The following is a 25,874-nucleotide window of genomic DNA, read 5'->3' as shown; positions in this document are numbered from 1 at the left end:
AGGTATTTAAGCTAAACCTCTCAATTTTGCTAATTTTGGATCAGTTCTTCCTATGAGGTCAGTGTGGGGAAAATGCTCTTGATTACTCTTCACCTTTGGCTTTCCGGGATCAAGATCTTTACTGCCTGATTATATCGTGTGTGGTTATTTTTTTTTTTTTTTTTCACTGAGACAACTAACTTTCCCTGATTAAGGCTGGGACTTTTTCTCTTTGGTCATTTCAGACCCTTTCAGTGGAGTTTTTGTATCTTGTCTTCTGCCTCTGATGTCTTCTTTACTCAATCAGGCTTTATTTCATGTCTCACTGGCTTCTCCCCTGCCCTAATTTTTAGAAGTCAGAGAGTATCCAGCATAGGCAATTGGGTTCTCATTCTGGAATGCAGTCTTGACAATGAGAAACAAAACTAGGGTCAAGCTGAAGGCCGACTGGAGGGAGAACATATACCTCCCAGATGGGTTCTTTTAGTAGGAGTAATCCAGGGTCATAATGCTACAATAGTCCTAGCTTTGGAGATGACCAACTATAACATTAGCTAACACCTACCACACATTTACTATATGTTACGTCATGCAAATTGCCTATCTTGCTGCACTTGACTCTCACTCAAACCCTGAGCAGGAAACTTTCCATTTTCAAGAGGACAGAGTCAAGGCTTAGAGAATTTAAAGGTCTTGCCAAAGAGTCACACAACTAGCCAATGGTGGTTCTGGGGTTAGGACTCAGCCATCTTAACCTCTACACTGCTGTGTGAAGGAGGATATCACATGGGGGAGTCAGCCAAATGACCTTAACCTTGTTACATAACCTCTCTGTGCTTTAGTTTCCTCATCTGTAGAATGGGAATAAAATGTCTCTTGGAATCATCTTAAGCATCTCTGTGGTGCTTAAATGAGGAGCTGTCCAAAGCAGATCCCCTGATTTGCAAACTGCCTCTCCAATCTGCTTGTCTGCTGTCTTCCTCTTAACTCAGTCAATGGCACCAATACATAGCGATTCATTCAAGTCATCCAGAAATCGTCTTTGATTCCTTGAGTTCCTTCACTTGTCATATTTAATCCAGTAAGTCTTATTGCTCGATCTGCAAAATACATCCCAAATCTGATCATTTGTCCAAATCCCTACTGCAACAACCCTGGTAGTCAAGGGGCTTCACATCTTGCCTGGATTACTGTGTCCTACTGCTTATATAAGTTGCTAGTATTAATTCATCTCCCACACAAGTAGAAAAATAAAACATAAGAACGTTCTCCATTTTTTTTCTTAAGTAATAACTAAAACACCAATGAAAAATATTTTTTACTAACCTTACAATAACCGAATCCCACATTTTACACATATTATGAAGGAGCTTTATTTAATATAACGTGCAGGTTAGAGGTGGGGGCAGCTAGGACACATCAAAGGTAGTTTTTTTGTATGTTAGGGGAATTTTGTTCCCTATGTCTGGGCCAGGAACAGAAGATGAGATCTGTAGTAACTAGAACGAGAGAGAGTGAGAGTGTCAAGGAAGAGGGAGCTACTGTGTATAAGGAGCTTTAGAATGTTTTCATCAAAGGGCATTGAGTTGGACCTTCCCTTGTCACCTGGAAACTGAGATGAAGCATGTAGGGGCCCTTGAGATAAATATATTGGGTTCTTGGGTGCTGCCAGTAGACATTTGTAGTAACTATGGAGGGGACCTCACCCACAGCCAATAGGAACAGGGATCTAGAGAGATCAGTCTGGAATGTCAAGGTGATTAAAACATGCAAGGGGCCTGAAGACTCAGGAGGAACAATGGTTCAAGGAGAGAACTGCTGACAAAGAAGGAAAGCATTAATCTAGACTGATTTGTGGAGCATCTGATCTCTCCCTGGAATGCCTAGAAATACTTGGGACCACATTGCGGAATGTGACAGGGTCAGGCTACCACGTGGGTTAGGATCTATCTAGCCCAACAGTATCCACTGGAAATATCACAATGTAATCTAAAAATTTTTAGTGGCCACATAAAAAAAGCAAATAGAAACAAGTGAAATTAATTATAATAATGTATTTAACCTAATAGATCCAAAATATTATCATTTCAATATGTGGCACTAGTCCAGTGGCACGCTGGCAAAGCAGTTCTCTCTGAAAAAGTCCCAATTTGTAGTGTTTACCAATTACCATGATGTAAATACTCTTACTATGCTCAATTTCAAGTTACAATAATGATACTATGAATGACAACTAACAATTACTGAATGCTACTGTGTATCAGTTTCTGTCTTTTTAGCACTGTATTCTATTTGTCCTTTTTTTTTGTTATCACTTTGTTATAACGTTTCTATAAGAAAAAAAAAAGCAACCCCATTTCAAGTTGTCTCTTAATTCTGATACAACTTTATTTTAGTCATTTGTAAATTTATTCATACTGTAGTGTTTTCTCCTTTTTTAAATGACAGCTGCAGTATCCTAATTACAAGGTTATTTATCATCTATCTATCTATCTATCCATCATCTATCTATCACCTCCTGATTGATCAAAAATAACTAAATGAAGGCTGTGATGTTAAATAATTTATCCAACAGGAAGTAGTAAAGCTTTTATTTGCATACAGGTCTTTTGACTTTGCGCAGAATGTCAAGAATAAGCAAAGTGGAATCAAAGAATGGCAGGGAATCATGGAACTAGAAGGGTAAAGGGATAGAACAGTAGAAGCTCCAAAGAACTAGAATAAAACTATAGCCCTCAATCCAATTGAATTCAGTCCCTGTACTGAGCACAGCCATGGACTAGTTCTGGGGGGAGGAGGAGCATATGACAATGGCTAAGGCATGTACCCTCTTCTCCAGTGGGTGACAGGCACATCTGTGCAGAACTCTAACACAGGGTAGACTGTAATTGGTGCTAAAAAAAAGAGACTAATCCAGCTTTCCCAGAATGAGCCTAGAAAGCACCAAGGAACACAGCAAAAAGTAGGAGGGAGAGGCCTGGAGGAATTCCCTGAACTGATTTGCATAAAGTTGCAGGGGTGTGTGTGTGTGTGTGTGTGTGTGTGTGTGTGTATGTGTGTGTGTGTGTGTGTGTGTGTGTGTGTGTGTGATTTTTGCAGAAAGGACATATCCCTAGGACTTATTAGTACAGCTTAGGGAGGTGGAAATGAGTGAATAAACCATACAGTGGTATTGAGAGTAGGGAGATAAGGGAAAACTACCTTCAAAAAGAGAGAAAGAGAGAGATTGCTGATCAGACCTAAGCTTTAAGAGGAGGTGAATGAACATATGCGGCAGTGGAAGAAAAAACACTAAAATGCCCTTACAGATTCAAAAAACAAAAATCACACTACAACATCTACTGAAGGCCTCCTCTGTCTAGAAACATTGCTCAGTGTATTTTATAGATTCTTTTACTCTAGCTCCAAACTAGAAGTACATTCAGAAAAGAGTTCCCTAGAAGTACATTGAAGAAGACAGGATAAAACCCTTGTTATCACAGAGTGCATGTATCTGGAGCTAGGAACAAGAGAGAGTTCAAGAAACAATGCTCCTGTGGTATGGTTTTTATAATTTTCAGTTTTCGCAGTCTGTTCAGGCTGCCTTAATAAAATACCGTAGACTGGGTGCTTAAACAACGGCAATTTATTTTCTTCACGGTTTGGAGGCCAAAAGGCCATGATCAAGGAATCAACATGGTCAGGTTCTGGTGAGAGCTCTCTTCCTGTCTTGTGGCTGTCTTCTCACTGTACCCCTCATTGGCAGAGAGAGAGAGTATAAAGGCCTTTATCCTATCACACAAGGGCTCCACCTTCATGAACTAATTATCCTCCGTCTCCAAATACCATCATATGGGGGTTAGGACTTCAACAGCGAACTGTGGTGGGACACGGGCTTTTAGTCTATACCGTCAGCTATTAAGGGTTTGGAACCGTTAAGCAAACAGACAAACCCAGATGATCTTGGTTTAAATCCCAACACTGCTGTGGTTAAGTTACTCTGAGACTCTGGTTCCTCATCTCAAAGATGTGGTTAATAATAACCACGCACGGTTGTTCCCAGAAGGATTGAATGAAACTCGGAGTTGTTCCTGGCACACAGAAGGCATGTAAGAAACATGAGCGTGTATTCTATTCATCAACAATTTGGGAAAAAATCAGATCCAGCCGATAAGTTATTTTGTTACTGAATTAGTGGCTTGTGAATTTGGCCATGTTAACATCTGCTTAGATATACTGGTTGCTTACTAAGTGCCTGGGCCAGACACAGAGCTTGTATTTTCATTTAAAAAATTAATAGTTTCAGGGCACTTGGGTAGCACAGTTGGTTAAACATCTGACTCTTGGTTTTGGTTCAGGTTGTGAGATCGAGCCCCACGTCAGCTCTGTTCTCAGTGCGGAGTCTGCTTGAGTTTCTCTCTTCCTCTCCCTCTGACCCTCCCCTCTGCTCTCTCTCACTCTCAAATAAATAAATAAATAAATCTTCAAAAAAATTAATAGTATCACACGGAGTTTAAGAACAGACCTCAGAGAAAAAGGACCTGGATTCATATCCCATATCACAAGGTTACTATGTGACCTTGTCCAAGTTAGTTCATCTCACTAAGCCTCGGTTTCTCAATTATAAAATGGGTAGAAAAATAGTACCCTCCTTATAGATTTGTTTCTGGGCAGTGGAGAGGCATGTTAGGCAGGACAATAAGCACATGCAATGCTCAGAGAGTGAGTACTGTATTGCTTCATTCATGGTCAATTATGGAAATGGATCTTATACCAGGGTTCGTCAATCTTAGCACTATTGACATTTTAAACCATTAATCCTTTGTTGTAGTGGGGGCTGCTCTGTGCCTTGTGGGATGTTTAGCCCCATCCCTGTGCTCTACCCAGCAGATATCTGTAACACCCACCCCAAATCCAGACAACCAAAAATGTCTCCAGACATGGCCAAAGGACTGACTCCTGGGGGAGCCAAATCTCCTCCTGCTGGGAATCACTAGTTTACATGAATTCCAATTTATACCCAATTAAATGCAGTTTGGAAAGAGGAGGGAGGTTCTTATGTACTCTGTTTGGATTTGCTTTTAGAATGACTATTTTTGAAAGAAAAATTATCTTTTGGGTGTGAATAAGGGCTCTGTATGTGATGGTGGTTTCACTCGTATCTACAGCCAAAACTCATCTAATTTTTCACTTTAATGGGATAAAGGATTTTTTGTCTATAATTATATTTCAATAAAGTTGATTCTTTAAAAAAGAAAACTGCCTATATTATTATGTCTTAAAAGATCTCCTTACAAATTTTTATATATTCTTGGTGGTGCCACATGTTGTACACAACTTAAAAAGTAATGCTGTGTCTAGATAGTTTCTTCTCATAATGGTGTAATACTTCCTGGGCATATTTCCACAGAGAGAAAAATTTCTGTGGCTGTTTTGTGCCACTAAGTTTTAGAATCTATCATCACGCTCTAAAATAACTGCCAATGATTAACTCAAGATAAAGAAAAGTAGCAAATATGAAGAATGAAGGGGAAATCGGCATCAGAAGAAAAGGGGTTGACAAGATGAGGGGCTAATGAGTCTGAAACCCCAACGAAATATCACTAGAAGGGTTCACATTTGCATTTGAAATAATGGTGTACATCCGGTTTCAATGAAAAGTACACATTTCAGGTTTGCTAATCTTTCACATCTAAGACCAAAGTCCAGCTATCAGGAAACTTCTGTATTTAATAGTGCCATTTTCAGTTTTGTTTAGACTTTCATTCTTTCTGGTCCTGAAAATAGCACACTTCAGATCTATTGCAAGCAAATTTAATTTAATTTGGTAAATATTTATGGAAAGACGATTTCGGCCCTGAGAGTGAGTGCTATACAAGACTCTTAACCTTAGGATCATGCGACATCATGGAGGAGCCTGAAATAGATTTAAATTGTTATGACACAAGAGAGATCATGATAAATGCTCTCGACACAGGGGTGGGAACAACTGCATTCTTCTGGGAGGCCCAGGGGAGACTCCTTATCATAGAAATGTAATAGTGAAAGAGATGATGACCCCTTAAGCGGTCATCTGGGGAGATTCACAAATCTGGCTCTTATCAAAAGTTTTAGAAATACAGATTCATAAGGCACTACCCCAAACTTCTCAAATCAGAATTTCTAGAGTGAAGGGATCAGGAATCTGAATCTCTCAAAAGCTATCCTCATGATTCTGATGATCAACTAGGCTTCGGGAACTACTGTTCATATAACCCTTCCCACTCGATGGATTCCTGGAACAGGATTCTTTCTGGGTTTTTGTTTAGTTTTTTTGGCAACACTGCAAGCTCAATGCCTCACAAGACAGCCAGCCCTTCATGTAAAATGTGTATGTAGTGTGTAGGCTTTGATTGCTAGAGATGGAGGGTAAGGATATTTGAGGCACGACGACTATCAGAAATCATCAAGAAACAGAGGGAGGTAAGTTTGGAGCGGAAATATGAAACCTGAGGTCCCATTACAGAGTGACACGAATATCAAGCTAATGAGTTTCAGCTGCATCTTTTTTGAGATGGAGACCCTTGCCAGGATTTGGTCATCACTGGGTTTAAAGAGCCTGCCAAAGCAGCATGGATTAGAGATCAAAGAGATTGGAAATTGGAAGAACAGCTGGCAGTTTCATTCGGGAGTTGAAGTGAGGTGTAATAAGGACTTGGATCAGAGGCAGTAAGAAAGCCAAAGTGGAGGAAAGTATGAGCCGCATCGCAGGGATAGTGCTACAGAGCTTGACTAATCGGGACCAAGGAAGAGTCAAAGCTGACTCTGGGGTTTTGAGATTCTAGAGTGCTGAAACATTAACCAGAATGAGGACATTAGGCTCTAGAGCAGGTTGGGAAGACAGATGGCAAATAAGGCTTTTGACATTTCACATGCATTTGTTTCCATCACCGACTATCTTAATTTGTCACCTGTCCTTAGAGGTTGGCATAGAATAGGACCTCAAAACATTTGGTGAGTTAATAGCCACTGTAAATATCTTCTCTCTGATTCAGTTTAGGATTTTATTATTCTCACTTAAATAATTGCAAGCCCTCAGGACCACCCCAACTCATAGTGCTGTCTTTATGTGAATTAGAACAAGATGCTGGCTCTGAATTTATGAATTTAAATAGGGGGCTTTTATCTGGGTGGACTCGGCTCTTTGTTCACTTGGGGCTTGGGAAGCCACGCACACCTTTGCGGAAAGATAGCCCTTCCTGTAGGGCAAAGCCTCTGGCTCAAGGATGGAAGACAGGGACAGCTCAGGGTGGGGGTTGCTCCAGACCACCCTCTTCTCCTCAGCTGGCACAGGGCACCCTGGAAAAGTCCCTCAGCTGGTCCCCGTGACCCCTCCCTGCCATTTCTACTTCACTCAAGGAGATACTTTTCTAAAATGTCACCATCTCACATTCCGCTTCAAATCTTTCCTTGTTTCCCCAGAACCTTCAGGATAAAGTTCAAAGTTCTTGACCTGGAACAAAAGTCCATTTGTGACAGCTTCTCAGCCTCTTCCCCAGCCACTCTCGCTCACAGTCCTCCTCTCCAGTCGCAGTTCCCAAACCAGCAATGCACGAGAAGCTTCACCAGGTTGCGTGTGTTTCCTTCATTCTCTGTCTGGCTACTACTGCTCTTCCTTTCCCACCTGTGGCTGTCCTGACTTCCTGCCTAGGACGTCCTTGAGGACTGAGAACGTGTTTTGTTCATGTCGCTCCCCTAACACCAGTATGCCGGCACCTGGCTTGTGCTGGTTGAACGGACAAATGACTTAGAAACCAATGAAAAGCCAGATTTTACCATGACAACTCCCCCCAAACCAAACCAAAAAACCAAAATAGAACAGCACAAAACAAATACTACACACACGCCAAAAAAAAAAATAAATAAATAATTTTTTTTAAGTTTTTGCTGCTTTCTAAGCATGAGGTATTCTGTCAGTTGTCAAAGCCTTTTATTTTCCATAGTTTTCTGTAATCTTGAAATGGCCATTCACTGAGAGGTCAAAGACCTATGGGAAGATAATCGCTTGGAATGAAGTCTGAAGCTTCCTTCCAAGGCTGGCTTGCTCTGGTGTGTGTGTGTGTGTGTGATCTCTGTGCGAAGCTTTACAACACGGCACAGAGGTTCGGGTAACATACTCGACCTGGTTGAAAACATCTGCTTTGAAGCTGGAGGACTCTGCTTGTCTGCCTGAGATCGAACCATGGGTGATGTCTCAGACAGCGGTCTCACTTGTCCCAAATGCCAGGCCAGCCCAACTTTGAAGTGCTGATGTCGTCTGTCAAAAGGGCTTGCCTGGAACTTCCAGGCCAATTTATATTTATTTTTTTCTGGGTCTATTCCTCTGCTTCCCACAAAGAACGTGAAGAAGCTGTGAGGATGTGTTCAATAAAAAAAGAAATGTTTCAATGTCTGCCACCACTTGAACTTCAACCAAAACATCACACGGAGGCAAAATACGGTGTTGGAGACCCGGACGGGGAGGTGAGAGGTGCGCTGCAGGCCCACACATTGCAACGGTCGGCCCTGCGCTCTCTTGGGACGACACAAACATGGAAGCTTAAAACATAGTAATTGTAGCTTTTCTTCGTAGAAACCACGATGTTAATAATGAGAAGAGATGTGGCTCCGGGCCTAAGTACATACGCTAAATGTTTATTTTTTTCCGTTCTTTTGGCAGTCATTTAAAAATATTTTCTATGATTTCAGCATTAATAGTTTTCATAGATCTTTTCCAGCTAGTCTTTAGAGTTTCTGATAGTATTTTAGGCTTTGACTCTTTTAGTCGGGTTTTGAAAATAAATGAGTAAGTCGTTACCAATTTTAACATCTATTTATGATTACCAACTATTACACAAGAATTGGGCTCTCTACGCACTGATTTTTCTTTCATTTTTTTCCCCCTCCACACCCTGCATGTTACACATACTTTGTTCATAGGCATAACTAGCTAGAGATAAGTTTCAATGGAACTTGGCTTTTAAATTTTGGCTTGGAGTCTATGATAAAGTGTTACCTTATCTTCCAGACAACTTGAATTTCTGAAGACCAAAGTGTCCTCCAAGCGCAAGGCATAATGATTTATAATGAGGATATTAATTCATACTTTCTTCGATTTATGCTGTAATAATAAAAGTACTTTCCATTTTCCACAAACTGTTTCTTTTTGGAATATGCCTCATATTCATTGTCTATAAAATTAAGTTGATATAGCATTTCATATTGTTGATATCAAAATAGTCTTTCCTCCCTTCTTTCTTTAAATATCTGTTGAACGGCTCATGGGGAGCTTAGGGAGACCTACTTGCCCACAGAAGAAACAGAATTCTACCTCAAACTTCCCCCCTCACCAGCACCCCCATGTCCTCCAGTACAGCATTGGGTTTACTACGTATCCCGTAGATATTTGTCAATCTGGACTTGACATTATAAATCATTTCATCATTTATTTCATTATATCATTTATTGCAGTGCCAAGGGTAAGTAGTGCCTGTCTATTGATAGAATACTCTCACTTGCCAAGTTCTGAGTCCCACCCCTGACCTCAAAGGAAGGAACAGTCTATTACAATCTGTTCATTTCTTCATTCATGCAAAAATTATGTAAGAGGAAAAGGAAAAGTGGAAGGAAGGGGAAAAAAGTCAGGATACTCTTCTGCTTCTTTTCTGTTATGCTTTAAATTAATCACGTAAATGTTTACTAAATCTGCCTCAAGAGATCAAATGAGAAAAAGACTGTAAGGCGTCTAGCACAGTCTGACAATAGTGGAGGCTCAGTATTTATTATAATGTAATGTACTAACCCCAGAGGATCTTACTCCTTTACTGCTACATGACCACTATCTTATTTTCTTCTTTTCTCTCTTTCAAGAACGGTCTGTGTGCGTATATATATATATATTTGTACAATGATTCAATGCTTAGTTACCCAATAAAGTGCAGATGAGAAATTAAGTCCAACATTTCCTCAAATCTCTTCTATGATTTAAGACACCTCAGGGAAGGGATGGAGGAACTCCTACATCAACGGATGATGATTTTTATCTCTATCAAGTGACCCACAATTTGGTTACTGGTGCAATGAGAAATTAAGAAATTAGCACACTTTTATGACTGTCATTTCACAGTCACTCAAATCAGAACTGGAATGCCACAAAAACAACTCCCTGTTAGCCCAGAGAAAAAAAAAGAAAGAAAGTAAAGGGGAAATTTAGATTAGTCACAAAGAAGTTCCCCCGCCTGCCTGCAGAAGCTGCAGTGTTAAAACTGAGAGAGTGCGTTCTGCTCTTTCAATTGCCTCTTATCTCTGGTCCTGGGACCTCTGTGTATTTTCTGATTGATAAACTTTGTTTTCCCTTCATCTCCTTCTTTGTGGAGAAGAGGTCAGTCTCCCTCAGGCTCCCCTTTGCCACAGTTTTCATCTTCCTTGCATCCATACTGTGAAGATGGAAGGGGTCCAACCCCTGGACGACAATGTGGGAAACACACCAGGGCGAAGATTCCAGAAGAACAAGCTATTGCTGGTGGCAGCCGTAATTCAGGGGCTGGGTCTGCTCCTGTGTTTCACCTACATCTGCCTACACTTCTATGCTTCCCAGGTAAGATGGATGCTCCACTGGGCACTTTGTTTCCTCCAGCTCATGCTGATGGCAGCTCCAGCAGCTCCAGTCACTTGGAAATAATCTGGTGCCCAAACTGTTCATTGCCCTCATCTGCCCCTCAGTGATCGTAAAGTGTGGTCAAACACCCTCCTGTCTCTCCTTTCCTTCCTTCTTTTCAGTAGTGGCAGTGGTGCGGCACAGCAGAGGTATGTAGGGCAAGGGCACTGCTTCTGGATTCTTCTTCTTCTTCTTCTTCTTCTTCTTCTTCTTCTTCTTCTTCTTCCTTCTTCTTCTTCCTTTTGCAATGCAAAAATCCTGGTATTCCTTTATGAGCTCTCACTTCGAAGCTTGGAGTCACTGATACCCTTGCTTTACTCATTCTGCTAGTAAGCATCTGATCAGGGAATTTATATAAAAGGGAAATAAGGAAGGGACCGGTTCCACTTTCCCACTGTATTCATAAACCCCATGGGCGATTTGCTTTTTGAGGAATGCTGAAGGTACCACTATCAAGTCCTTTAAATAGCTAACCTATGGATTTTAAGGGCAGAGAAGTGTGTGTTCATGTGCATATTCACACAAGGCCAAATATTTACCCCAATAACTTAATCAAAGATTATTTTTCAGTCTTTCTGCACCAATCGCAACTTACAGATATCACTCTGTCTTTTTCCACTTTGTCCAGTACATCCTGTAGTGGGTGATCATCTTTCTAAGCATTTCTCCCACTTAATCAAGATATTCTTTCCCTTTTTCCTTCTCTTTGTTCTGGTTCCTTCTACATTATTTTTTCTTATTTACTTGTTTATATCTACAAACATTATTTTGTCTTTAAGGATGTTCTTGGCTGCAAGAGATTCCACTGAAAAGAAAATAAATGTATCATCTTCCCATGTTCCCTTGGTGGGGCTAGTCTGATAATTCTTGTTTTCTTGGCAGGTCACTTTAGGTTAGAAAAGTCTCTCCCTGGTAAAGGTGAAATAAGGGGAACTTAAATTTCTCATGGCCATGTCAAAGACTGGGTACCTCAAATTAGACCAGGATAAGATAAGCAGAGTCCTAACCAATGCCTGGGCTTGTCTTTGTCTACAGGAAGTAGGGGTTTTTGGTGCACAGAGGCTGGTGGGAGTGTGGTTGTGATCAGTGTACCGCAGAGAGGGCTCATGTTCCTAAATTCCAGGAGTGTAGCTGGTGTCATGTCGAGTCTGCGGACTAGTAAGCACACCAATGTGCCAGTCCTCTCTTGGTCTTGTCACACATTTCCTTCTCTGTGCAGAGCCCCTTGGATAAAATTAGAGTAGGCGATTAGGGGGGAGGGATGGGGGAGGAGTAACGTGTCCATGGCAAGATGCCTAAGACATAGACCGGAATTAGGCTTTTCTGAGAAGAAAACAAAGAGAATGACCAAAAATAGAACAGCTGAGTGCAGTCACCAGGTCTGGGAGCCCTGAGAGTGCTTTTTCAGACAACCACAGTGTTACATATTTCCTTACACTGTGGGGTGATGGAAAGACAGAACAGATGGCCCCAGTCAAGGCTCAGCAATTGCACTGGGGCTCTGAGCAGGACAGAGGAAAAGGTGAAACAGATATATAGCCAGCTGGTGGTGGGACCGCCCAGACTGTTAATACCTAAGAGATGCTGAGAAGGAGAGGGGTCCTTTCTGGCAAGTCACCCAGAGACTCTGTGACAGAGCCTGGAGAGAAAGCTAAGTGCGGGTTTCCAGGATGCTAGAATTCACTGAGCCGATCTCTGGGAGAGAATTAGCTTTCTCTGGTCCTGGCACAGAAATGGAACCAAAGACATAGGAGGTATGTTAGAGCTGCTGGCTCAAGAAATGTGCTCTCATATACTCGGGGTACAGATTTTTTTTGGCGCAGATATTTGAAATTCTTCGCTTCACATCACATTTAATTTCTTTTTTCTTATTTCTTAGCTAGACTGCTGTAGCTAACATAATTTCTTGTACTGTTGTAGGACCCAGGGCAGCACAATGGGTCCTTACATTTAATCTCATGTAGTCTATTAGGGGGAAGGATAGCATAGATGGGTCATGTGTGTTCTCCCTGGAATTTGATCAAACGGTGGTGGTGGCAGTGTGTGTGTGTGTGTGTGTGTGTGTGTGTGTGTGTGAAAGAGAGAGAGAGAGAGACAGAATGGTGTAGTGTAGCTATTGAAAAACAGACGTAGACTCGTAGCCTTCCTAAACTCATTGATAAGATGGGAATTTTGGTTAAAGGATAGGGCTGGTGGTGATGTAAATCAAACCTCTACTTTTATAAAACCTAATATTCCAGTGATGTGACTGAGGGGTGAAATTGAGCTGAAATGCTGATCATTTGACCAGTTACACTGGATCTCTTTTATTGTAGGAAAACATATTTGGAGAATAATCATGATTTTTCTTATTTCCTAGATTTAACTTTCAGCTTTATAAAATAACTGCCTCCATGTACAACTCTGTAAAAAAAAATACAGATATAACTATTAAACTTCAATGACAGTGGACTTTCCCTTCAATCAAATTTATTTAGTAACCTGTGTTTTTTCACAACTCTATTAAGTTGTATGTACTTATGTGAAAAGCAGAAATTTTTTTTTTTAAGATTTTAAAACTTATGTATTTGACAGAGAGCGAGAGACAGTGAGAGAGAGAGAGAATACAAGTAGGGGGAACGGCAGGGAGAGGGAGAAGCACACTCCCCACTGAGCAAGGAGCCCGACATGGGGCTTGATCCCAGGACCCTGGGATCATGACCCAAGCCGAAGGCAGACACTCAACCAACTGAGCCACCCAGGCGCCCCAAAAGCAGAAGTTTTAGTTTTTGAGATACTAGAAAAAAAGTTAGGTCATACCCACTCCTCCTGTAACTTCCCTCTTTGGGCCTTGATTTACTCATTTTAACACAAGGCAGTTGGATCACATGATCAGAAAGGTCTCTTCCAGCTTAATATCCTGTGAGTATGTAGTTTATATATATATATATATATATATATATATATTTCTTTTTTTTTGTAGAATGGGTATGAGGATTTGAGATATACAAAATATAAGTAAATAGATTTTTGTGTCTAAGCTTATGAATTTCCTGCTTCTTAAGAAGGGACTGGAGGAAATAAATTTTGCACATATATTTGTAATCTGTACTTATTTATTTATCATGTACTTATCTATACATCTATTCTGGGTTAGCTAAATGCCTTATTTCAAAAGGGGAGAGATGTGGTTGCCCTAGAAGAACGTCCATGATACGAGTTATAAAACTGAGTGTTTCTTTCACTAAAACCAATACACATTGTTTGGATATTTATTGGGACCTGTCATTTAAAGTGTCAGGCTCCTAGTTGTATCTGTAGTTTCAGCTGGGAAGAGTGGGGGGTAAACAGAAGGGGGAACGAACCACAAGAGACTATGGACTCTGGGAAACAAACTGAGGGTTTCAGAGGGGAGGAGGGTGGGGGAATGGGCTAGCCCGGTGATGGGTATTAAGGAGGGCACGTATTGCATGGAGCACTGGGTGTTATACGCAAGCAATGAATCATGGAACTTTACATCAAAAACTAATGATGTACTGCACGGTGACTAACATATCATAATAAAAAAATAAATTAAAAAAAAAGAAGAAAAAAAAAAGCTGACCTATAATGCACGAAGCTTTCATAAAGTATATCCACATGGGGCACCTGGGTGGCTCAGTTGGTTAAGCATCTGCCTTGGGCTCAAGTCATGGTCCCAGGGTCCTGGGATCGAGCCCTGCGTTGGGCTCCCTGCTCGGTGGCGAGACTGCTTCTCCCTCTCTCTCTACGCCTCCCCGCTCATACTGTCTCTTGCTATCTCTCTATTTCAAATAAATAAATAAAATCTTCAAAAAGAAAAAAGAAAGAATTATATCCACATGTCTCAGGGCTTTAGAAGCCAGGCCTTTTCCAAGGTTTGTACCACCTCTACCATAGCACTTTATATACGTGAGGGCCGTTAGTGATAATTCCTCAGCGAATCTCACAATGAAAGGTTTACACTCTTACCACTTTTCCTGCTGGGAAGAACAGAAGTGGGGGGTACTTGGAAAATGAGTGATCTGTTCTGTACCAGTGATGCCCAGAATCAGAACTCACAGTTTCCTGGTGAAGTTTCAGGCTAGAACTTGGAATTTATGTATCAATTAGGAAGAAAAAGAGGTGTTTTTGCCTGAACAAATCTCATCTCGGATTAGCTCAATTTAAATGTGTCCCCATGTAATCTAACACATTTTTTAGAAATTCTTTTCTTAAATGACAGATGGGCAAATAAGTGATTTGCAATATATCCGAGTTTGCATTTCATAAGCAATTCTGTGAGAATGAAAAAGAAACATCTGAAGTGTTGAACTGAGCTTGTCATTAAGTATTTTCAGCTTTTCAGGGGAGGTATGAATAAAAATACATAGAATCTTCGGATTTTTCAGCAGGCATTAGACATAGTCTATTTACAGATAAAACCCCAGAACCTCAGAGATGGTAGAAGCTGGGGGAACAGGTAATGCTTCAGCTGATATTAGAAGAGGAGTGGAAATTCTTTAAATGGACAAGAGAGCTGATGGCCTTGGACAGGGTCAGAAGGCTTCCTCCGTAGAACCGCAATTTGTTCAGAGTGGTTGAAGTTGAGTGTTCATAGGGGAAAGTGGCAAAAGGTGAGGCCGAAAACCTAGGCGGGGGCAGATCACCAAGGGTCTTGTGACTCATGCGAAGGGAGCACACTTTAGTGTAGTCTACGCAAAAGAGAATACAGGAAAAATTACTAGAATTGTTGCTTCTCCAACTTTCGCTTCTCTCCTGTGGTCTATGTGTCGGCGAATAAGAGAGTGAGTCAAATCTCTTACAGCACTAGGGGGCACCACAGTAAAACTAACCATTCTCAGATTTATGATTTTTTTAAAGAAAGCCTACTCTCTTCTCCTGAGGAGTTAAGATTAGAAAACTTTCCGCAGGAAGCCAAGAGCTGATCCATGTGTAAGAGAATGAACACTGTCGGGGAGCCTGATATTGTTCACTATTTACACAGTAGTGATATTTTCTAAACGAAAAATTTAGATACGTGTTCCGACCCATGCGCTCAACACAGGACAGAGTAATTTGGACAGAAATCATGCTGGAAATGCCACATATGTATATGGATATAGAAACAAATACATACACGCACACAGGAGATTTGGGAAGTGAGTAGAACGGCTCTCGGTATTGACCCAGGAGTATAATCTCCCGCTTCCTTTTCTCTGACCTTGGTCCCTAGCTACCAGCGTGGAGTAGACCCAGCCTGCCCCGGGCTGACCACTCTGCCCTCCCAATTCGATTTCTTTTAATAAGAATTACTTTTGTGCCCTTTAATCTTATAAAAACTGCAGCTTTCCACCCTCTTCAGGGATTCTTTATTCATGGAAAATGAATGTTAATCTGGAGGTAGCTAGGTTAGAGGAACCATGTACAATGCTGTTTTCATGCTCTATTTAGTGAGTTAAAGGAAACAACAGAAATACAGATTAGAAAGACTAGTCCCCAGTCACAGGTGAAACCTGTGGTCCTGACATCCTATAGCTTTTGTGCTTTGTCGTCACCACACTTTTGATATCCACACTTTTTCAAGCGAAGGAATTAAAACACTTCCTTATATGAAATTACAAAAGATTTCCTCAAATTTCTGAAGGAGCTGTTGGGGTGTAGACGACAGTGTGCTGGACCAGGAACCAGATTCCTCGTTCGGTCCAGCCTTCTAACTTGTGACCCTGGGTAAATTCTGTGAAATTCCCAGAGCGCCCATTTAATCATTTCCAAAATTTGAATTTGGCTTCTGTGAGGAGGGAATGTTGTGGTACCGAGCTTTGTAAATGCTGAGAGTATTATTAGTCATGAACATGCATCCATAGGCAGAGGAACACTAAATGTTTACTTTGTGGCACCTATCCATATGGACAAACACCCCATAACTCAAACCTCAGAAACCATATCATAGTTAAGGTTACCCTTAACCTCATGAAGCTTGACTTTGCTACTGAAAGTTTTAGGATTAAAAACAAACAAACAAATCCTTGTAATAATTCTAGCATTTTTGAACGTAGACTTCTAAGAGCTCATGACTGCGTTAGAGAAGAAAGAAAGGGTGAAGAGGAGAATTTATGAAGGTAGTATATGGTGTTCTTAGGGTTAGTGTCTGACAGTGGTTCAGAGACCTAAATTACATAGTCAGAACATGGCCTGTTCCATCCCCCCCCCACTAAGTTTGATATATTTCATCCAATTCTGTAATGACTTGGTTACTAAATCGCGTAGAAAATCATCTGGAAAAGGCATGTTGTCTTGTTCACAATACTGGAAACACTGGGGATCTGACTAGCATAATTAAAAATTATTTTTCCTTTCAGCAGACCTTTCATTCTAAAATGTACCTCAGATGGGTTATGAATTTGTATAAATTTGTCTAGCTTTGATAACATGTAAACACTACTTAAGAACATACTCTGACTGATAGAAAAATGGACAAATAGACTCAACTTTAATGCTCCCAACACTAATGTAATAAGCGCTTGTGGATAGAAAGCCATCATTCCCAAAGTGTTGCCCTGTATCTGTGGGGAAGTGAGGGTCCCATGAGTTTAAACGATGGACCCTCAAAGCTGGGCTTCCCTGTAGCTATAGCTAGGGCATGGGGCTGGAGACCCACACAAACCATAAACAAAGATCTGTACGAAACAACAATATCACAAAATGTCCTAAGCAAGCAGCAAAACAGTCATTACGGGCAAATATAAAAACCTGTTGGGTTATAAAATAATCTGTAAAACACATTGTACACATTATACGCAGTAATACAAAATAGATTTTGAATTACTCGTGTGTTGGGTGCTTAATGTTTTCAGCTTCCAACGCCCTGAAAGTTCTTGACCTGACCCAGTATCTGGTATGACAAAAACTGGGAACTCAAAGCTCTTTTTGGGGGGGATAATTGAGGGGTAACACTCCTGCAATAACAGCCCCTCATTTTTTGCAGATCTTTTCCCTACTTTTGTCCTTTCTAATTCATTACAACCTTGGAGGAAGTTAGACGGATATCTGTGTTCAGTTTTGCAACGAGGAAATTTGAGGCATGAGAGACCTGCCTAGGTTTATGTAGAAAAGTCAGGGATAGAAATTAAGACTGGGCGGGGGTGGGGGGTGGGGTGCGGCACCTGGGTGGCTCAGTTGATTAAGCATTTGCCTTTGGCTCAGGTCATGATCTCAGGGTCCTGGGATTGAGCCCCGCATCCGAGTCATTGCACAGTGTGAAGTCTGCTTCTCCCTCTTCATCTGCCTCTCCCCCTGCTTGTGCTCTCTCTCTCTCTCTCTCTCTCTCAAATAAATAAATAAATAAAATCTTAAAAAAAAAATAAAAGAAACTAAGACTGGGTCTAAATTCTAGTCCTGTCTCTTTCCATAACACTTGGCCATGACTTCATGACGCTAAGCTTTAAAAATTTTGTCTGGCTGTTTTGAAATTTGTTTCTTTTTCTGACATTAGTAGTTTTTGAAGAAAAATTAAGGGAAAGATTTGTGACTTGGTATTGAGGAAGAAGATTCTTTTTCAGAGGAGAGTTAAATCTACTTATGCAGATGTTGTTAACATGATCAATGAAGCTTTAACAGTCGCATAATACCTTATAGGTTATTTTTATAAGACGGAGTACTGCATGTGTGGTATATTCATAGACAAGAAAGGGGACCTCAATTTGGGCACTAACTCATTATTTCTCTGAGCCTTACTTTCTCTCTTTTATTGCTATTTTTAAAAAAATAATAATGAGATTCAACTACATAATCTCCCTGGGCCTTTCTAGTTCCATCACACTCTGAATCAAAGATTTACTTTAATGTGATAGTGTGATTTTCTCACTATTTCAAATACCTATTCAACAATGTATTAGTTTTTTAGGGCAGCCACAAAAATACTACCATAAACTGGGTGTCTTAAAGCAACAGAAATGTGTTCTCTCACAGTTCTGGAGGGTAGAAGTTGGCAGGACCATGCTCCCTCTGAAGGCTCTCAAGAAGACTCCCACCTTGCCCTTCTGGCTTCCGGTGGCTCCCGGCAGTTGCAGTCGTTGTTGTTTCTTGGCTTGTAGTTGCATTACCCAAAGCTCTGCCTCCATCTCTGCCTGGTCGTCTCCCCGTGTGTCTCACTGTGTCCTCTCTTCTTGCTTTGAGGACACCAGTCATATTGGATTTTGTGCTCACCCTAATCTAGTTGGCCTCATGTTACCTTAACTAATTACATCTGCAAAGATCCTATTTTCAAATGAAGTCACTCTCTGAGGTTCCAGGTGGACACCGATGGGGGGACACTTATTCAATTCACTACAAACCACTTATTCACTTACTTGTTTAACAATATCTATGAAGTAATGGTTACCTGTCAGACGCTGAGAAGCAGTGGTATGCAACATATGGTCTTCCTTCCAGAGTTTCCAACACAGTGGGGAAACGAGACAGTTAAAGAAACAATCACACAGTGTGTGAGAAGTACTGGATAACCAAGTAGGGTACAGTAAGAACTTCACTAGGAACTTTCACAGAAAGCCACCAACCTGCTTCAATACCTAGTTTCTTGACTGAGATTGTAAAGCAAGCATACTTTTCTTTTGCATTAGGTGCTTTGTTTCTCTTCCATTCATTATCAGAAAGGCTTTGGTTTTCTTCTTTAAAAATTTTTTAATTTGAGTGTAGTTGACACACAATGTTACATTCGTTTCAGGCGCACACCATAGTGATTCAACTTCTCTATGCATTTGCTAAGCTCACTACCTGTGCCCATACAATGCTGTTACAATGTCATTGACGACAGTCCCTATGCTTTGCCTTGTATTCCCGTGACTTATTCATTCTGTAACTGGAAGCCTATGCCTCCCACTCCCCTTCACCCATTTTTTCCATCCCCCCACATCCATCAATTTGTTCTCTGTATTTATTGCTCTGATTCTGCTTTTGTTTATTCATTTGTTTTTTTTTGTTGTTTTTTTTTTTAGATTCCATATATGAGTGAAATTATATGGTATTTGTCTTTCTCTGTCTGACTTACCTCACTTAGCATAACACCCCCTAGGTATATCCATGTTGTTTCAAATGGCAAGAATTAATCCTTTTTAAAAAAAAAAAGATTTTATTTATTTGAGAGAGAGAGGGAGGGAGAGAGAGAGGGAGAGAACACAGGGAGAGTGAGAGGGAGTAGCAGATTCCCCATTGAGCAGAAAGCCTGAGGTGGGGCTTGATCCCAGGACCCTGAGATCATGACCTGAGCTGAAGGCAGATGCTTAACCGACCGAGCCCTCTCAGGTGCCCCAGATTTCATCCATTTTATGGCTGCATAATATTCCACTATCTACATCTATTCCTATGCTTATGATTCTATCTATCTATCTATCTATCTATCTATCTATCTATCTATCTATCATCTATCTATCTATCATCTATCCATCCATCTACCTACCTATTCATCTTTATACCACACCTTAGGAAGGCTTTAGTTTAAAAATTTCATTGTCATTGTCACCACCATCATCATCCCACTGATGATTTTTACCAGTCACCAATCTCAGTTTGCACCAGAATACAGGTTGAGGATTATTTCAGCTCATGCAAATGAGGCTAAGAGCTTCACTGCACAAACAAAACTAGAGATACTTTTGATTGTTCACTAACCATCAGAGGGAGCCACTTGGGGAGGAGGCCTGCTGCTTTTATTACAGTAGAGGGATTTACTGTGTTGAAAAGATCTTCTGTTCAAAAGGTCTTCTTATCACCCAGTCTCTTGGGATTTCTCTTTTGAATGTTGTGATTTGCCTACTTTCTGACATGGAAGAGCCTGTAGGCATTGCTTAGGCCACAGTGTGAATAAGTACTGCTTATTCTAGCAGTTTAACTGAGGGCGGACATTCAGATGAGGAAATTAGAAACTGAGGAAGGGAAAGGACTTGTTCTGGCTTAAGACAAGACCCAGGAGTCCTATTCCCAGACCAATGCCTTAACTGCTCTACTACGTTGCCCTCCCAAAGCAATGGTCCTTCCTTTTTGTACAGCAAGTGAGATGGCGAATGAGTGACTTCAAATAGAAAGATATTGATTGTAATAATTTTGCAACTCCCTTTGTACTCAAGGATGAACAGGGCAATTTAAAAAAACCTTGAGCTATATATAGTGTTGGCTAGAGCCCATGTCAGATATTACGTGATTATGGAGCCACCAGCTAAGGTCTGGGCATAGCGTAAGGGGCTAAGTTCTGGGCGTAGTTTAAGGGTCTAAGTTTCACCTTAGCTCAGCAAACATTTATTTACTACGCCATTATGTTTGAGGCATTGTAAGACTTATGATAATGCAGTGGGTACATTATAAACTGACCCTTCCAGGTGTGAGACTAAGCTGCTACAAGGATATTATGGTGGAGACTTAACTCAATCACTGAGGTGAGGAAGGAAGTTCTTGGAAATCAGTTGGCAGACCCTTCTGCCAGTGTACTTTGAGGACTTCCCCAGTTAATGTGGAAAAGGAAACCCTGATATAAGAAAATCTTTCACTTGAAGATATAAAGAATTGGTTGCATTAGGTCAATCTGATAATTTTGAAATGTGCTCATATCACACGGATGATTTTGCTTCATTTGGTTGTTTACCTGAATACCCAGAGTCCTCTTAGGAATTTGTTAACTGCTAAGCATTCAGGCAATGAAACCACAGTTCTTGTTCTCAGAGATAGAGAGGAGAGGGTCACTAAGTGCCTTGCTGAGGGATATCCCTTACTAAGTAAATTTGGCAGGAAGAGTGGAAGTGGTTAGAGGGAGGAGGCTACATTTAGGATATCATATGGGCTGTGTAGTAGAGAGGAGAATAAACATTAAGAGAAAGATTAAAGCAAAAATGTGCTGGAAGCCATGAGAAGAGGGAGTTTGGATGACAGTTAAAATGGCTTTTCTTTGTGTTCATTAAATCACAAAAGACTACTCAAAGAGTTTCTCAAAGCCACATATTTTCATCTTTAAGAAATATACCTTTCAGAAGGGGGAATGAAGCATGAGAGACTATGGACTATGAGAAACAAACTGAGGGCTTCAGAGGGGAGGGGGTGGGGGAATGGGATAGGCTGGTGATGGGTAGTAAGGAGGGCACGTATTGCATGGTGCACTGGGTGTTATACACAACTAATGAATCATGGAACTTTACATCAAAAACCAGGGATGTACTGTATGGTGACTAACATAATATAATAAAAAATATTATTATAAAAAAAAAGAAATATACCTTTTGGGATGAGGTTTTCTGAATAGAGAAAGTCTCTCTGGCCAAAGAACCCATTTTTGCCCTTTCTTCCCATTTTTTTTTTTTCTCTGAATGGGCTTATGAACTTCCCTGATAAGAGGTGGGCCCTTTTGTCAGGGAAGGCTGTTTCCACTGAGTACACATGAAATGCACCAGGATGAGAGTCTACTTCCCCAGCCTGTTGTAATGAGTCAAGTATGGAAAATTCCCTCTTTCTTTTCAGGCTCCTTGAAACATCCCTGACAGCTTGTGAAGTTGTACTTTCATGGTCTCTCAGGTCTCCTCTATTGACATGAAGCCCAAGGTGGGGGAAGGAGTGGTTCACATCCCAGTGGAGGTGGCATGCTGAAGTGGAGAGTCCCCATCAAAGATCTGTTTCCCCACCATCCAACACTGATTCACACCCAATGCACTCCCACGTAGGATCTTGACACCATCCTGATATCAAGTGAGGAAGGGCAAGGCCCACATAGTGAATGCAGAACCCACTTCCTGCTTTCATATTTGATGAGTGTCTTTCTTTTTTTTTTTTTAAGATTTTATTTATTTATTTGACAGAGAGAGAGAGAGAGACAGCCAGAGAGAGAGGGAACACAAGCAGGGGGAGTGGGAGAGGAAGAAGCATAATCCCAGCAGAGGAGCCTGATATGGGGCTCGATCCCAGGACTCTGGGATCACGCCCTGAGCCAAAGGCAGACGCTTAATGACTGAGCCACCCAGGCGCCCCTGATGAGTGTCATTCACTCCTGCCACAGATGCCCCTCTCCAGGACAACTGCCAAAAGAGTATGAAGTTGGCAGCCTCATGTCACATCCCAATGAGTCAGAATTAGAAACTCACACTCTCCAAAGATGAGCTCTTTAAATAAGCATCACCTTTTTGGGAACATGGTACAGACTGTGAGGTAAACACTAGACATCAGACGTTTCCTATCCCTGTTCTTGAACAAGTCAGTGCTCAAGATGCTAAGAGAGGCCAAGAAAGGACCTAATTCTGGCTCTTCTTTGCAGCACCTGCTTGCTGCCTACTTTATACTTATTCATGGGTCTGCTGCCCCTTGCCAGGACAATTGTACCTAATCAGAGCTGAGGTAAAAGTTTTGCCAACCTGTACTATGCAGACAACCTTGTAGAGTTGGCTGAAGAGATTTTTTTTTTTTTCTGAAGAACTTCTGGATATTTTGAGATATATCTGAATATTTTAACAACTATCTAAAACCTAATATATTAGCCCTGATCAGTATTGATGATGAAAATAATTCAAATTAATCTTGGACCATCAGACAAATGTTTTCATAGGGTTTTTTTTTTTTTCCCTCTTAAGGAAGTACAGGATAAGAGAAGGGTTATTATCAAGAACTTGGAGTTCAACCAAACTCAAGTTAATACCTGTTTATTCGTGAGCAATTCCTTAACAACACTGATTCTCATTTTCCTATCTGCAAAACATGGGTAATTATTATTCATACTTACTAAGATTATTTTGCACAGCAAATGAAGCAATGAATGTGAGTAAGAATAACCTAGTGCATGGCATGTTGTAAGTTCTTAATGAATTTTTATTATTTTTCTTGAATACCAAGAACAGTCTCATTCTTAAACTTTTCTTCCATAGAACGTCTTTTGCTTATCTGGTTCCTTTCTGTCTTTCAAGGTCTTTGTCCAGGTCTTTCCTCCTTGAGCTGCCAAAGCCTGCAGTGATTTTTCTGTTCTCTGGAACCTTATGGGATACACTGTCTATTGACATTTACCAAAGGTTTTATGTAGAGGGAGGGTTTTATTTCCTCAACTGGCATATGAGTTTGTCAAAATAAGAACTGTCTGTTCTATTCTTTTGTGTTCCCAGATTTGAATCTAATGCCTGTCATACAACAGATACTCAGTAATTGTTGATGCTGTGTCAAACCACCAAATAATATGACAATCATATTATTCAATCAATTATTGAATAATTCAGTAGAAAAAAAATTTCTTGTTTGCATCAAGGAGATGATTTTTTTATACTCATGCTTCTGAGACCACTTCATTCAAACATCAGGATTATACTTTGAGAATGATGTGGGCTCTTCAGACTTTCCAGATTGAAGAAGCTTTATTCTACAGCTTGTTCTTACATGGAAGCTCTGGGACCTTTGCTATTTTCCCATTTCTTTTAGCATTTGGAAAGGATCTGAGGATTTTGCTTTTCTTGATATTAAAAAGACCAGGTTTATTTTCATATGAGTAAAAGAAGTAACTTCTGACTGTTTTCTGGTAATCTTTCTCATGAAGCCCAGATGCTTTTGTACAGTTTCTTTGGGCTACAGAGAGCTAGAAAGCTAATATTTCAGGGACTTTGGTAGTCTTTATTCATTATTTTATTAATTCCTTCATTCCATAGTCAAATATGAGGCTTAAGTAATGTTGCACAAAATAAATTAAGAACATGATATGGATCTTGTCTTCCATGTGCATCCAAGAATACTCTCTGACATTTGTCAACTCCTTTCACTATTCCAGGCCACATGCTGAATATTCACAAAACATTAGCTCATTCAATCTTCACAACAATCCTCTAAGATATAGATTTTATCATTCCATTTTACAGATGAAAAACTGAAAATCAGGGGCGCCTGGGTGGCACAGCGGTTAAGCGTCTGCCTTCGGCTCAGGGCGTGATCCCGGCATTATGGGATCGAGCCCCACATCAGGCTCCTCTACTATGAGCCTGCTTCTTCCTCTCCCACTCCCCCTGCTTGTGTTCCCTCTCTCGCTGGCTGTCTCTATCTCTGTCAAATAAATAAATAAAATCTTAAAAAAAAAAAAAAAAAAGAAAAACTGAAAATCAGCAAGGTAGTACCATTTACCAGGGTCACACATTTAGATGAGACTTATATCCAATGATGGTAGAATGGAAGTCAATAGAGTGTTTTTGTTTTATTTTATTTTATTTTTTATATTAGGATCCACACTTGGTGTTGTACATTTTATGGGTTTTAACAACTGAATGACGTCATATACCCAACATTGCAGTATCATGAATAGTCTCACTACTCTAAAACTTTTGTACTCTACTTATTCATCTCTCCCTCCTCCCTAACTCCTGGCGATCACTGATCTTTAACTGTCTCTGTGGTTTTGTCTTTTTCAGAATGTAATATATTTAGAATCATATAGTATGTGGCCTCTTCAGATTGGCTTCTTTCACTTAGTAATATGTACTTAAGATTCCTCCATCTCTTTTCATGGCCTGATGGCTCATTTGTTTTTAGCTCTGAATGATAGTACAATGGCTGGATGTATCACAGGTTTTGTTTTTTGTTTTTTTATCCATTCACTTACCAAAGAACATCTTAGCTGCTTCCAAGTTTTGACAATAATGAACAAAACTTCTATAAACATCCATGGGAATACAGTGACTTTAAATACTGGCTGTGAATGCTAGTGCAGAAGCCAAAAATCAGGGATCTGATTTAGGCCTTGAAGGCGGTAATATTTTAATCAGTAGACACAGATGGAGGGATATTTTTGGTGGAGAGAACAAAGAAAGTGAGTGCTTTTCAAATGCTTGCCAGACTAACTGCTGGGTACATTCACATGTTATCTTACTTAAACTTCACAGTCATCTGGAATATTCCAATAGTAATATTATGCTTTATTTTCATAGAGCTGAAAACTAATGCTCAGAAATAATATATAATGTTTCCAGACTGTTTTTGTGAAACAGAAAGGTGCCCAGTGCACCACTGAAAGTTTCTTCTGTCCTGCCAGGTACTGTAGGATTTTTGTTTTGAATCCCAGCCACTGGCCAGAGATAAAACACAGGAGAACTATGACCCTGGGCATGCTAGTGGCTGGGCACAGACAGGTTGAGGCCAGGGTCTGGCGAAAGCTTGGGACACAGAAGAGGAGATTGTTCACTTTTCTTTGAGGGCCTCCTGAACAGCGGCAGCTGTGAGTTTCCCTCTCTGGGACGAGGTGGGGTAATGTCATCTTCCATACCTCAGC

The 25,874-nt window shown here is 40.6% G+C and overlaps 1 protein-coding gene and 1 long non-coding RNA gene across 2 annotated transcripts in view; one reads left to right on the top strand and one right to left on the bottom strand.

Annotated features, from left to right (window-relative positions):
* LOC123001584 (uncharacterized) overlaps positions 1-25,874 on the bottom strand; it is a 218,432-nt gene that overhangs the window by 73,022 nt on the left and 119,536 nt on the right. The window lies entirely within an intron of this gene.
* TNFSF4 (TNF superfamily member 4) overlaps positions 10,275-25,874 on the top strand; it is a 28,858-nt gene continuing 13,258 nt past the window's right edge. The window contains exon 1 of the mRNA XM_026509343.3: positions 10,275-10,573. Coding sequence (XP_026365128.1) covers positions 10,421-10,573 — 153 coding nt within the window. The 5' untranslated portion in view covers positions 10,275-10,420. The remainder of the gene's footprint in view (positions 10,574-25,874) is intronic.

This window comes from Ursus arctos, unplaced genomic scaffold (assembly GCF_023065955.2).
Source record: "Ursus arctos isolate Adak ecotype North America unplaced genomic scaffold, UrsArc2.0 scaffold_2, whole genome shotgun sequence".
NCBI classification, from domain to species: Eukaryota; Metazoa; Chordata; class Mammalia; order Carnivora; family Ursidae; genus Ursus; species Ursus arctos.
The sequence above is the reverse complement of the archived record's forward strand: the minus strand, read 5'-3'. Positions and strand labels throughout refer to the sequence as shown.